Source organism: Borostomias antarcticus, assembly GCF_949987555.1.
Source record: "Borostomias antarcticus genome assembly, chromosome: 6".
Taxonomy (NCBI): Eukaryota; Metazoa; Chordata; class Actinopteri; order Stomiiformes; family Stomiidae; genus Borostomias; species Borostomias antarcticus.
The window spans coordinates 12,999,949-13,014,949 of NC_140239.1; the positions used below are offsets into that span (position 1 = coordinate 12,999,949).

The window sequence follows — 15,001 nt, forward strand, 5'->3', positions numbered from 1 at the left end:
CTGCCCGCTGCGTTTAAGCGAGCCATGAGAGCCTTGACATCTGTCTGCTCCGCCTGCAGGAGAGGAGGAAGAGGAAGAGATGAAGACGGCATACAACTTCACACGCGTGTTGTGGAATTTACATCCAAACACCTTAACCCTCTTGGCGCCAGATTTTTTTTTTTTTTTTTTTAAAACACTATTTTGACATCTAAATTTCAAAAGAGTGTGGCTTGAAACTGGTTAGAGATAGAGACTCACTGTAAATGAGACAAATGTTGAGAATGACCCAAAGTTTATGTTGGGTCTAAATTTATCCAACTAATTTGCATATTATGATGTCATAGGGTGGCGGCCATCTTGAATTATGCAATTTTTTAAGAAAATATGGGATATTTTTAATCAATTTGAACTTATTTCAACAGATTTCCACACCTCTGTCCATTTGTTATGTTATCCAATTATCAAATGAACAGGAAAACAGTAAATGGTAAGCCAACAGTAGTAAACAAACGAATTACTATGCCACTTACAGTAGTAGCATCACTCACGTAAACAAAAGGCGTCTCTTAGCCGCAGAGGCCTGTGTACCTATCTATCCAGTGTACCTATCTATCCAGGTGACACTGTTTATAGTTTTTCACAGTGTGGTACCTCTCATTGCAAGGCACAGCACACAGAGCCACCCCACACTGACTGCACCTGTATCTCGTCTGACAACGGCCTTTAGGGCGGGTGCGATCAGAGCACACTGCACAATCTGGGCGATCGTCAGTATTGCACAGCCAATGGCGTCCTGTAAGCCTCAGTGGCATTTCCCCCCCCTCTGCTGAAGGCCTTCCCTGTTTTTTGCCTTCTCTCTTTGAGAAGCCCTCAAGCAAAGTGGTGATGACATCCTGCACAAAGACCTTCAGTGGCTTGTGTGGACCGGCAGTAGAGCGACAGTAGATGATGTGGGCATTGACCATACAAATGCTCAGAATGGCATTGAATATACGGCTATACCACTTCCTTGAGCGGTGTGGAAAGAGATAGGTTTTCATCCTCTGATCTGCTGTGTCTACTCCCCCCATGAATGAGTTGTATTTATCCACACAGAGAGGTCTGTTGATGTCACGAAAACCACTCTCAGTGTGTTTGGTTCTAATTCGTTTCCGGACACACGAGTTCCCATGGAGTGTTGTCAACATAGTGAGACGCTTTGTGTCATGCCAGGCACAGGCCAACATTTTGCCCTGTCTCATGAACACAGGGTCATCCCCTTTGCTCAAGGGCAACACCGTCTTTGTCAGGTCTCTTGGCATGCCTCGCCGTTGGCTATTTACTGTCCCACACAAACCAGTGTCATTATTGGCCAGCTCCTCTGCTATGCCTGGTGACGTATAGTAGCTGTCCATGTACACCTCGTGACCTTTCCCTGTGTGTTGGGCCATCAGCTGACGAACAATGAGATGTGTGGCACCTAATTCAGCAACAGCATCATCCACATTCTGCCCAGTGTACATGGACCACTGCAGAACATAGCCTGAGTTGGCCTCACTCAACACAAATGCTTTGTAACCATATTTGTCTGGCTTGTTGGGATTATATTGTCTCAAGGTGGACCTTCCCTTGAAAGCTATTGTCATCTCATCCAGTGAGAGTTCTTTGTGTGGACCATAGACCTCTGAAAAACGTGGAATGATCATATTGATGATTGGCCGCACCTTGAATAGTCTGTCATGGCCCTGCTGTCCCCTCTCAACATACTCATCATTATTTACAAAATGCAGAAATGACAGGATGATTTCAAATCTGTTCCTAGACATCACTTTGCCAAATCCAGGTGTAGAAGTTGGCCAAAATTGTGCCCAATAATCCTCAATCTCTGATTTCTCTACCAGCCCCATGGACAAATGCAGTGACATGAAGGCTTTCATTTCAGGGACAGTCACATCATACCACTCATGAAATCTAGAATGTTCCTTCAATTGATGAGAGCCTAAAAACTGATGGGCATATCGATTTGTTTCTGTCGTTATAAGATCCCAGAAATCCTCAGTGAGAAAGAGGGACAGAAAGTCAAAGGGCTCGGAATCATTGTTGATCTCTTTGGAACCACGATAGCCTATGGGCTCATCGAATGGCTTTATCCATTCCTCACGTACCTCCTCATTTCTCAAAAAAACCCAGCCAGCATCACCATTTCCAACCCTGTCCCCCCTGTTGCCTCTACCATGTCCACCACCTCTCCTACGCACACTACGGCCACGTCTACCCCTGCCCCCCCCTCTTCTAAAACCATCCTCACTACTTTCCACCCTACTGTCCACCCTGTCATTTCGTCGTCCACCACCTCTCCTACGCACACTACGGCCACGTGCGCCCCTGCCCCCCCCTCGTCTATTCATCAAAATGGAATCATCATCACTACTGTCCACCCTGTCATTTATTTCCCTCTCCCTGCCTCCCCGTCCTCCAGCTCTTCTATGGACACTGCGACCACGACCAGCCCTGCCAACTCCCCTCATGTTGGGCGACGTGTGTGCTTCGTGAGCAGCACGGTAGAATGAATGCGCACTGCTAGTCCCAGCGCCATTCACATCACCTCTGCAATGGCTAATATCCATGCTAGCCAGAGCTACGCTGGGCAAAGGGTAGCTTTGGGTAGCTGCGCTATTGCCATGCGAGCTATCATCGTGACTGTCACTAGTCGTCGTCGACGACTGATCATTATCACCAAAGGCAAAAGGTACATTTTCCCCTTCAGAATCAGGATCTGCAAATATCATCTGCAAAGCCTGCTCACAATTGAACCTTCTCGCAGCCATTTGGCGTTTTTCCAACTCAATAATCTGACAATTCTACTGACTCGCTCTCTCAATAACTCTCTCTCAATAACTCTCTCTCAATAACTCTCTCTCAATAACTCTCTCTCAAAAACTCTGCTCCGCTCTGCTCAACCCACAACTGAATGAACCGTCATCGTGTGTATTTATAGTAAACGTGAGAGAGAAGCAGAGTACAAGGACAGAAACATATCTATAAATATTATACTGTGCTTACTCAAAATCAGTGTTGTGATTGGTCATAAATTGCGCACGCGCGATTCATTTGCAGGCTGCTCTTCATCAGAGCGGCCACGGTGTCTGAGCTGGAAACATGACGCTATCTAGTCAGACTGGCCGAGTGTCATGGAGAGGGTGACTTACCCTCAGTTCTGGTGAAATCGGTTGTAACGTGAACCACGGAATGCGCAGGGCTTCGTCATCTCAATCATTCCCAAATGACCAGGAAAAGTCACTAGATTTGTCGAGATTATTTTGTTGTACGTGGGATGTGTTATTTGTAAAAACACGACGCAAAAACTCAACTTTAGACGGTAGGCTATCTTGCAATGAACTCTCAGCCATCCTGGTATTTTCGAGTAGTTTGAGATCCCCATCCACAGGGATAGACAAAGTAGGCTACTGCACCAGGCAAAACAACCTATCCCCATAGTTTACAACTTTGTGGTTGTACGTAAATCCGGAAGTCGGCTACACAAATGGATAAACCGAAGCTTGCCAGACAGCGCAATTTGTCTACTTTTACAGGTAAAAAACCGCTTGTCTCTAGGTCAAACTATTTCAGAAATATGCCGTCCTAAAGAACATATGGTATTGAGGAGCGCTAGCGCGCCCCGTGTATAAAAAAGGGAACTCGTAATGAGATTTTCTCAAATATATTGCATTGGAAGATGGTGTCATACTGAATCGAGAGCAAAGTAATACATGTCTGCCATCTAGTGGTGGCGGGAAAATCGAGGTTTCAGCGTGTAAATATCATAAAATCACTGTTTTACTCAGTAACGCAGCTTGTCGCAGAAATGCGACTTTGGCGCCAAGAGGGTTAAACCTTTGTCCTCTCACTCCTTTTGTAATTCATCACCTCCCCCAAATATTCACATAGCTGTGCTAACATACAAAATGGCTTCCAGGAGGCCATCTGTCTACAACAGAATAACCATCCTTTGTCCCCAATTCCCGCCTTTTTCTCATGTCACATGTCTGTACTCTTGGCCACGCCTGCCATTTCATATGACGTACAATGGAGTAGCCAATCACATCCTGGAAGCACCGTACCTTTGTTTTGATTGCATATAAGGCACAGCAAAACCCATAATCGGGGCTTTTCTGGATAGACCACTCTGTTGGGTTGTTCAGAAAGTCCTTGCGCTCGTATGTTTTTCACAATAAACCAGACTTAACCTTTTGAGCGAATCTTGGTAAATCCTTTTTACTAGAACAGTAATTTCCATTACAATTTGGCAACTCGGGACGGGATTGGCTGCTGTGAGTTTCGCCTGGAGTGAACAACGAAGGAAGCCAGACGTGCAGAGCATTAGCGAGCTCTGGAAATCTTCTCTCTTTGCGCCTATTGCATTGGTTCGGAGAAGTCCGCCTCGGTTGGTTTCACTCGGCTAAACTCACGGTACGTTGAAAAACGAATCCTTTTATGCTTGGTATTTGCCTTGGTTTCGTTTCAGATTGTGTTGGTCTAGATTATTGAAAACAGAAACCCCCGGGGTGGGTTTAGTAACTATCTAAGGAGTTGTGAACAACAGTAGATATATTATATTGTATTGTTCTTTGACTTCGTCCTTGTTTCGTTACTAGGGTATATGCCTTTCAGAAGAAGTGTGAGTTTGGTCTCCCCTCCAGTTGATGTACAGTTAAGGTTGTTTATCGGTAGCAGCTTAGTGAGTTAATACGCCAAAGTTGGCACAGAACGGGCTTCCCTTTGGCCGGTCGCAGGAGTTGTACCGTTGAATGTTTTTCTCAGCGAAGGTTGTACCGTTGTATTTTTTCTCAGCGAAGGTAGCTACGGGGAGTGGTTTGGTAGTAGTCCGACCCGCGTTTCTGGTAGAAGCGTTTGTCCCTTTTATCCCGGGTGGTTGGGTAGCTTCCAACCAAGAGGGCTGGGGGTCAGCCGAGTGTTGTAACCTGGGCCTGTGTTCGTCCTGTGTTCGTCCCCTTTGTTCGTCTTTTGTGTTCTGTGTCCCTGCACGGGGTTGCTCGTTTTGTTGTTTACTGTTTGAGCTTCGGCTCTTGCCTTGTATTGTTTGTTAAGCGCGCCATTGATCCAGGTAAAGTATTGTAAGTATTTTGTACACTGTTTCGACTGTTAAATCCTAACTGCTAGAATCTAGTAGCTGGTCGCCTGGGAAACGCAGGAAAACACCACTCCGATCTCCCGTGAACCGCCATCGAGCCAGAGGGAGAACAAAGGACCAGTTGCTGGGTGAGTTAGCCTACTTAGCGGTTTAATGTGTCTTTGTTTCTTTCGAAATTGTATTCCTTTGTTTATTTCCCGCCTGTTTTAACTATACTTTTCTTTTCACCGTTAGTTTTGAATTATAGGCTGTAGGGTATTTGTGTTAATTATGAATACCAATACTAGTTCGCTGTCTGGGCCAGCTAAGATTGTTGCGCAAAGGTTTTGGGATGATGCTTGTATGCAGTTTTTGCTCTGGGCGAGATATTCTGATTTCCCCCTGTCCAGTACACTCAAGATTAGTGAGTTAGCGACTGTTAGGGCTCAGTTACAGGCGTTTGAGATGACTAGGTTAGGAAGGGAGCCTGGAAATGCGATAGATTGGAATGCATTCAGGAAGTGGGAAATAGTCGCACACGAGTGTTTTTTCAAGTCAGAAAGAAGCGTAGCTGAGGAAGTTAATCAGAGAGGTGAATATTCAGAGTCCCTCCCCCCTCCTAGTCATTCCGTTTTGAACTCTATCACGCCGACTCGGCACTCAGAGCTCACACATCCTTCCCAAACTATGACTGGTTCACCCGCTGTTGTAGCTGCTGCCCCGCCTCCCAACTCTGTTTTTCCGTCTGCTCCCAACCAACAACGACCACAGGGCCGTCACATGAACAAGAATCGTAAAGGTAGAAACAGAACGGACTACAGGATAAAAAAGAGCGAGAGAAACGAAAACAGAGACAAAACTGACGTGTGTTTTCATTGTGGTAAAACTGGCCACTGGATTAGAAATTGTTACAGTTACCGCAGGCAAAATGAGAGGGAGAATCCTGCAACCTGGGATTCGGCGCCACCTGCTGGGGTTCCCTTGAACAACCCACAAGGTAGATTTTAACTAGCCAATATAGACTTATTTTTTTAAGGTAAATAAACAGGACAAGACAGATGTAGCTGAGGACGTAAGGTTTGTACATGATAGTGGGGGGATAGATAATGTTTGCCAGTGTCTTGATCTGAATACAGCATCTCCTAACCCAATTATATATTTTTAAATGGTTATGTTAAATATCTCATGTTTATAGTTTGAGGCACATTCATCGGGCCTGAGTGTTTTTCTGAGTGTTTTTACAGACAACTGTCATTCCGGGAGTGATGGGTGAATGCCGAACCAGGAGACGGGCACAGGACCGGAGGTGGAGGTTACCGGCCTGCTTCTCTACAGATGGGCGACCTGTGGTTCGTGGGATGCAGGGCCAACGCCATGTCACCGACTCACCGTGAGCGACAGATAAGTATGACATAGGGAAGAGACCATTTTGTCCGAAGCGTGCCCAATACTCTGTCCTCAAATGCAGGAGAGGGAAGTTTTAGATATACAATATTTAATAATTAGCTATACAAATGAGGCTTTGATTGATTTTTTGATTAATTGATAATTGATGTTTTGTTAATTGTAAATGAAGCGAGTTCATTTTAGTGTTATTTTATTTGAGTGATGCATTTTTTTTTCCCCCATCTCTGTTTTATCCTGACTTCAGGGAATTTGTTTTTACCCTTAGGGGGTGTTATTTTGTTGAGACGAGAATGTTTTATTTTATTTTTATTTCATAAAATCGCGAAATTCTAGAGCAAAATCCAATTGCCTTGATCACGACTGGGGACTGGGCGTGTTAAAGTAATTCTTACACTGCCCCTGATGTCACTGTAGGCTACTGCAGAGCCTAGATCCCTGCTACTGTCCGATTCGGTAAATGGACAAAAGCTAGATCCCCACTGACAAACTACATAGACTGACGAGGCCGACTGGCTCTAATGACACTTGAACAGACAACCTGTTTAAGTTTTTCCTGACTGAATAACAACATTTTTCCCCAAAGCAGGAGCTTGCACTTAACCATGTTTCTGAGTATCTTCATCAGACTGCTGATAACCGTTCCTGACCAAAGAGGGGAACAGGGAGACCAGACCAGAGGACTCAAAGAGGGGAACAGGGAGACCAGACCAGAGGACTCAAAGAGGGGAACAGGGAGACCAGACCAGAGGACTCTCCTTTTGCTCTTCTGTTTTGTCTCTGTTTGTCTCTCTCATCTGTGGATTCACAGGTCTCTCCTCCCATGTCTCTCAAAGACATTGCCGGCCTGCTCCCCGTATGAAGTCCCAACTAAGGAAGGCGACCATTCCGGACGCCAGAGAGGGCTTCTTCTTATCTCCAACCAGGCCGTTGGGTCCTGATCCGCGACCTGGGGCCGTACCAGATTCAACTCACCACACAGACGGCTGCCAGAGCAGCTGAGAGAACTTCGAGAGAGAACTTCGAAACCGTTGCGTCCCAAAACCAAGGAGCAGATTAGCAGCCTGAGAACAGGCCAGAAAACATGGAAGAGAAGTAGATGTTGCGGGGTGAACCTACCCGTCAAAGATGGAACAATCAGGACCAGGGCATTCTGGCCTGTGTGGAATAGCTGTCAAAAGTAGCTGAGAGGACGGTCCATGTAGCCGAACCAGAGATCTCAAGGGCAAAGCGGTCACCGCCACTGTCCTCTCCTCTGATGAGCAATCGGAGAGTGACCTTGACGGTCACCGCCACACTGTCCTCTCCTCTGAAGAGCAATCGGAGACCGACCTTACCGGTCACCTCCTTCTCGTGGTTGTGGTATGACAACGTGGACAATCTCAACAGCAATGACTGCACCTCTAACCGCACACACTGGAACCTACATTAAACATTCAGAGACGCAAACATGGAAGCTATGATCCAGAGGAAATTACATGCGATTATTCACAACAAGAGTGAATGAACTTTGAAATTATCTTGAAAAAATATCATATTTGTTTACAAGAGTTACAATGGTTGAAACATGAGTTGATAAATAAGTTTGGGTTTTTCCTCTAAATTGACCAAGAGGTTTTTTGCCCTTCTTACACTAATAACCATTCATCTTTTTGCCTTGTTCAAACTTTAAAATCAAGGTTTTTGGTGAACGGTTGTCCACTTTTAGACTATAAATAGTATATAATCATGTCATCTTTTTACCTTGTTTCCTGTCATATTTCTGAAACAAGGGGTTTTGGTGCGTGATTTTGCACGTGGAAAGAAAATAATCTATTTTTTTTTGTTAAATATTTCACAATAAAAAAAAAAGTAAAAAAAATATTTTTTTATTTTTTTTGCTCCACCTAGTGGAGAGATTATTTCCTTTCCACATGTATATTATAGCTGAATGTTTACACTTTGTGTTTGGATTTTATATTTTATTTTTGTGTACCTGTTCAGGCACAAATGGGGGAATGTTGTGGAATTTACATCCAAACACCTTAAACCTTTGTCCTCTCACTCCTTTTGTAATTCATCACCTCCCCCAAATATTCACATAGCTGTGCTAACATACAAAATGGCTTCCAGGAGGCCATCTGTCTACAACAGAATAACCATCCTTTGTCCCCAATTGCCGCCTTTTTCTCATGTCACATGTCTGTACTCTTGGCCACGCCTGCCATTTCATATGACGTACAATGGAGTAGCCAATCACATCCTGGAAGCACCGTACCTTTGTTTTGATTGCATATAAGGCACAGCAAAACCCATAATCGGGGCTTTTCTGGATAGACCACTCTGTTGGGTTGTTCAGAAAGTCCTTGCGCTCGTATGTTTTTCACAATAAACCAGACTTAACCTTTTGAGCGAATCTTGGTAAATCCTTTTTACTAGAACAGTAATTTCCATTACACGCGTCCGTCCGTATTCACATCTGGTATGATCCAAGGACCCTATGAACGCATGGCTACACTGCTGAGGCCATCCTCCTCATGTCTGTAGAGGAGTTTGACAGACGGGTCAGATGAGCTGAGACTGTTCAACAAAGCACTCCAGAACAAGACACTGCACATGTGACTGTTTAGTTTTGGTCGTTGGATTCAAAAGAAAACAAGAGACCCCCCATCACACATCCCCTCTCTCTACAGAGCACTCACCCAGTCTGAGTCTCCTGGAGTCTGTGTGTCTGTCTGAAGCCCAGTCTGGCCTTCCTGGTGAGGAGGGTGAGAACAGCCCTTCACAGTAGAGACCTGCTCAGGAAGCGCCACGCCGCCCACAGATGAGCTGTGAAATGAGAAGTGTCCTCTCAGCCCTGTGGGCTGCTGTTGCCGTAGAAACAGTGTGATATTCATAGAGCTGTAATGGCGGGGTTTGTGTTTGTTCTTCTGTAGCGGTCCAGATGAAACCCTGTATTAGTGTGTTTGACAGAAGGTAGATTCAGTATCAGTAAAGCCTACAAAAAAACAAAATTAAGAGATCCAACTCACCATCTCTCTGAGAGCGGGAACAGTCTCAGACCATCTTTCACTTGCAATGGTGTGAAGACAGTGGTTGCCTGTTTCGTTTTGACCTACTCAACACTATTTTCTGCATAGCTAAACAACACAGTGGCATCCCAAACAAAACACAAAGGTCTCCATTTCAGATCAACTAGGTTTTTATTTCAAATAACTTTACATACGGACGACAACACATTAGTCAAAGTGCAATAATTACAATGAGGGCGGACAATGACTGATGTCTTGCAACAGTTGATAATAAGTTGGGTCAGAACTTAAAGAAACGCCATGACACCCCAATCTGGTGAAGTAGAGTCTGGACTGACCCCAGGGGTTTATAATGAGCACATCTGGGAGGAGTGAGGACTGCCCCTCTCCTCGTCCCTCAGAACCGGGGCAGAGGCAGACACCATGTGACCCTCCGTTCAGAAAACGTCTGCCGTTCATCAGGTGAGCAAACTGAGCATGTTACTGATGCACAGCAGTATATGGCCAAGACAAGTTTCTTCTCTGGGACAATAAAACGTTTATAAAGATGAAGGTTTGAGAGAATAATATTCAAATTCATGAAAGCGTATTTCTCATATGTCCACCCTATTTTTATTCCTCTGCAACTGTGCACACAGACAGGAAGTTGGAGTGCTGCTGGTGTGAATAGACATGTCTTCACACCTCCCTTCAACTAACAGTGTTTTAACCAGCTGCTGTTATCTGTCTCTGAGTGCTAGTTCCAGGGCGTCAGGTCTCCTGGGACCCCGTCTAAACCAGGCCCTCTCCTCAGGCCAAGAACAGGGCGTCGATGTCCTGTATGGCCCTGCTGGTTCTCTGGAGGGCCTCTGCCACGCTGGCCTGGGTGATGGGGGGCCCCCCGGGGGCCCGGTGCTCTGTGAGGCCCTGGACCAGGCCTGGGGAGGCCATCTGGACGTGCGGCAGGCTGCTGTTCTCTAGCAGGACTGGACACCGGCTGTTAAAGAACCAGGCTCTTTTTTTCCAAGTCAAGTTGTCAGAAGCGTGTTCTTCCTGACCACCGTCTCAGAACAACACTAAGGATACAGTTGAAGCGTTTGATCTTCTCCAGTTCTGCAGTGACAAACGTTGGCCTGGGGCAGGGGGAAAAAAACACGGCGTGAGAATGACCTTTGACCTTTTCCACGGCACACGCTTCTCACCCACAGCCCTCAACCAGTACTGAAGTTCCTTCACAGTGACGGGGGGGGGAGCCTCACCCCCTCTGGACTGCCTCTGCTGTCTTCATGTGGCCAGACTCAGGGTTGTGATGCACTTCCTGTTCACATGACATAGACTCTGAAAAACTGACTTCCTGGACAGAGAGAGAGAGAGAGGGAGGGAGAGAGAGAGAGGGGGGGAGAGAGAGAAATAGAGAGTAAAAGACAATGAACCAGAGAAAGAGAAAAAGAGCAGGCAGGCAGACAGACAGACAGACAGACAGACAGACAGACAGACAGACAGACAGACAGACAGACAGACAGACAGACAGACAGACAGACAGACAGACAGACAGGCAGGCAGGCAGACGGGCAGGTAGTGGTGCAGGCCTGTAGTCTGACCTGCCTCAGACAGCTAGGAGAGGTGTGCAGCTTCAGAGAGTGTCTGGCCTGGTTATAGCAGCTCAGGATCCTGTCATGAGGAGGAAAACATCAATTAGATACATTAGGTTACAGACTCATTTATTTCAATATAATTTCCAGACAGCCAGACAGACAGACAGACAGACAGACAGACATATCCTCCACCATATTGCTTTTGTTTAACCTGTCTTTCTAGAGCAGTACCACTTTTATTCACCTATTGAATGTGTTGATAGTAAATGCTGTGTTATTGACTGTATCGTGTCATTGCGGGGGTGCTTGTGTTGGTGGGGGTCACCTGCTGGCGCAAGTCACCACCGAGGTCACAGAGTAGGTCTGTCCTGGGCGGTCAGGAGGGAGCCCGCTCAGGTGGTACGTCACCTGCACACACACACCTGAGAGCTCAGGACTACTACCACACACACCTGAGAGCTCAGGACTACTACCACACACACCTGAGAGTTCAGGACTACTACCACACACACCTGAGAGCTCAGGACTACTACCACACACACCTGAGAGCTCAGGACTATTACATCACACACTGCATCTGCAGCACTCCCATTCACCTGAGCTGTTGAATGGCAAATGGATTGCACTTATATAGAGCTTCTCATTCACCCATTCACACATACACATACACACACCAATTGAGGCAGCAGCCGGCTCATTGGGAGCAATTTGGGGTTCAGTGTCTTTGTCCAAGGACACTTCGACATGTGGACAGGAGAAGCCGGGATTCAAACCGCCGACCCTGCAGTCATTGGGCGACCGGCTCTACCTCCTGAGCCACAGCCGTCCTATTGGCCTGAGATTGCAGCTTGTCTTTGCATACCTCCCCAGTCCCAGGTCCAGTCCCAGGTCCAGCTCTGTGGTGGGTGAAGTAGCTGGCCAGGGCACCGTTAGACCTGATGACTGAGCCGTCGCCAGGGGAAACCTCTATGGCTGGGATGGCTCCGCCCACAATCCTGGCCAGGGGAGAAAGGTCACAGTGACACAACAAACCCAGTGACTTGAATGAATGAATGAAGGAATGAATAGTTTATTTCGATCAGCAGCAAAAAATGTTCAAATCATTTAAGTACAAGAAAAAAATAAAATAAGGTATGACTGATCGAAAAGGGTTTCGGCTGAAGCAAAGCTTATAGCTGCCGAACTGAGGATGACCTTTGCTTCCTGAAAAAAATGTTTCATTCTGAAGCTACGCTGACCCCTAAAAATTGATATGTACTGATGTACTACCTACCACAAATCGTCTACATGCTGTACAGTAAGACCCAGCAGCAGAAGCTGAGAGAAAGAGAGACAGACAGAGAGAGAGACAGACAGAGACACAGAGAGAGACAGACAGAGACACAGAGAGAGACAGACAGAGACAGAGAGACAGACAAACAGACAGAGACAGACAAACAGACAGAGACAGACAAACAGACAGAGACAGAGACAGACAGAGACAGACAGAGGGTGCCTGACCTGTAGACCACTCCCTGACACCACATCACTCTGAGCATCTCTGTGGGAAGGTCCTGTTCTGAGTTCTGATCACCTGAGGACAGGTTGTCCTTCAACTTCCACCTACACACACACATACACGCATGCACGCACACACACACGCACACACACGCGCACACACACACACGCACACACACAGTGAATATGACGTTACATGCAATACTAGTTCAGTAAATAATCAGTAGCTATAACAGCCTTTACTGGTGAAGCGCCAGGGCTTTGCTGTGTTAACAGCTGGGAGTTCCGCCTCATCAGACGTCATGTGACCAGGAGCGTTAGACCTGTGCTGGTGTGGAGAGGGACATCTCAGGGGCAGGGCTTCCGGCAGGGTACAGCTCCTCCTCCTCTGTCCAGCGCATGGACCTGGCTCCGCCGGGGTCCGCCCTGCCCCCGTCTCTCCCCCGGGGTCCTGGGGGGCCCGGTTCTGTCCGAGGGCCCGGCGGTGCAGAGCCAGGGAGAGGGGGTAGGACCACACCTCAGGAACACAGCTGCAAGAGTGATGCTGGATCACCCTGGTGGACTGGTACGGCACTGCTGGCTGAGACTACAATAGATTAAACAATAATAATAATAAAAAAAATACATTACAATACAATACAATTATAGTATTTGCATTTAGCTCCTCCATTGTGACAGTTAAGAGACGTTCATGGTGCATCCAGTGAACGGTGGCTTAGCTTTACCTCACAACGTCTGATGTCAGTGTGGGGTGAGCCAGGCCTCGGCTGGTCTGGAAGCTTCTTTGTGGTTCCTCCGGCCTCGGCCGCTCTGGTTCCCCCGGCGGCGGGCGTCTGCGGCGGGGGGCTGGAGGCCGTGGAGCTGGTCTGTCTCGGAGGCCTGCTGCCCTCTGCTCCTGGGCCTCTGACCGGGCCTCTGTGGTTGTGGTTCTGGTCCTGGCTGAGGCTACAACTGAACTCTACAGAGAAGTCCTCCCCAGAGGGGGACAGCAGCAGGCGGGCCCACCCCCCCGCCCAGCAGACCAGGGTCTCTCCACCAGGGCCACACGCAGACACGCAGCGCCAGAGGGCCACAGGCCACACCCCCTCCTGGTCCAGAGCAGGCCACACCCCCTCCCGGTCCAGAGCAGGCCACTCCCCCTCCTGTTCCAGAGCAGGCCACGCCCCCTCCTGGTCCAGAGCTGGCCACGCCCCCTCCCGGTCCCCGGTGAACGGCCGCTGGTGCAGGGGGAGAGGAGGGTGTCAGGAAGAAACCGGTGGTAAAAACACAGTTTCACTGACGTGCTCCAACATCAACACTGAAGGGGGGTGCTGTGTGGGACATGCCCTCCTCCTGCACTCTGCCTGCAGCACTAGAGTATGCTCTCAGTCACTTGTGTGGAAAGGAGATGCACTTGTGAGTTCTGGTGAGTAGTAGTACACTGACCAATCAATCAATCGATCAATCAATCACCCAACCACTGTTTTTCTCTGTAAAGAGGTGTATTGGGTTCTGCAGGCTCGGCTGTTACCTGTACGAGGTCGGCAGGGATGAGTTCTCCAGGGAGGTAGGGTCTGTCGGCAGGGATGAGTTCTCCAGGGAGGTAGGGTCTGTCGGCAGGGATGAGTTCTCCAGGGAGGTAGGCTCTGTCGGCAGGGATGAGTTCTCCAGGGAGGTAGGGTCTGTCGGCAGGGATGAGTTCTCCAGGGAGGTAGGGTCTGTCGGCATAATTGTTCCTGAACGCTAAAGCCCTCTGCAGCAAGCCCTGTAAGCATATGGATCACGACAGTCAGACACGACAGACAGGTATTTTGACTGAGGACATTAACTCTCTAGTTCAGGTCTGCTTAGCTAGTTACACCATCACAATAACATCACCAGAACCAATCAATATCGTCGTGGATGGATGAATGCATAGATGATTTTCCTTAATTAATATGCTAATCAATGTATTAAAGATAGAAGTTAGGTAATTAACTTGTCATCAACGAGCAGTAACCACGTCTTTCTAGCTAGTTACCTTGTAGCTGCTGATGGCGAATCTCGTTCTTTGCCGGATTCTCTGAACCCTCTGGAGTGTGTGTGCCGCCGGGGCAACGGGGTGGGGCTTCTCCAGCACGAACTCGGAGCCGCACGGTGACAGCTGTAACCGGGAGTTGTCACCGTAACGGACGTCCACCGATTCATCCTCGTACATGATCATCAGACTGATACTGCCGTAGGTGGCCATCATAAATCGATATTATAGATTAGATTGTCTGTGCAAAATATACTAAAGCTAGATAACTACATACTAAAACTTGAGAACTATGAAAGTCATTAGCTACCGGCTGGCTGCCTGTCTGGTTGTCAACAACAAACTTCCCGCAAACTTCGAGCTAGCGCTTCTATTGGCTGAGGTTCTTCTTCTGCGGGAGTCACGAGAAAAGTAACATCTCTCTGGA

At 47.5% G+C, this 15,001-nt stretch overlaps 1 protein-coding gene across 1 annotated transcript; it reads right to left on the reverse strand.

Moving 5' to 3' along the window:
- Nucleotides 1-10,296: 10,296 nt before the first annotated feature.
- cUnh5orf34 (chromosome Un C5orf34 homolog) lies at nt 10,297-14,787 on the reverse strand (the record flags this gene model as incomplete). The annotated part of the gene is made up of 9 exons (XM_084440004.1): nt 10,297-10,539; nt 11,088-11,157; nt 11,407-11,489; nt 11,944-12,076; nt 12,582-12,683; nt 12,902-13,164; nt 13,304-13,795; nt 14,089-14,322; nt 14,578-14,787. 9 exons carry the CDS (start codon nt 14,785-14,787, stop codon nt 10,297-10,299), a joined length of 1,830 nt encoding a protein of 609 aa, XP_084296130.1.
- Nucleotides 14,788-15,001: the final 214 nt, after the last annotated feature.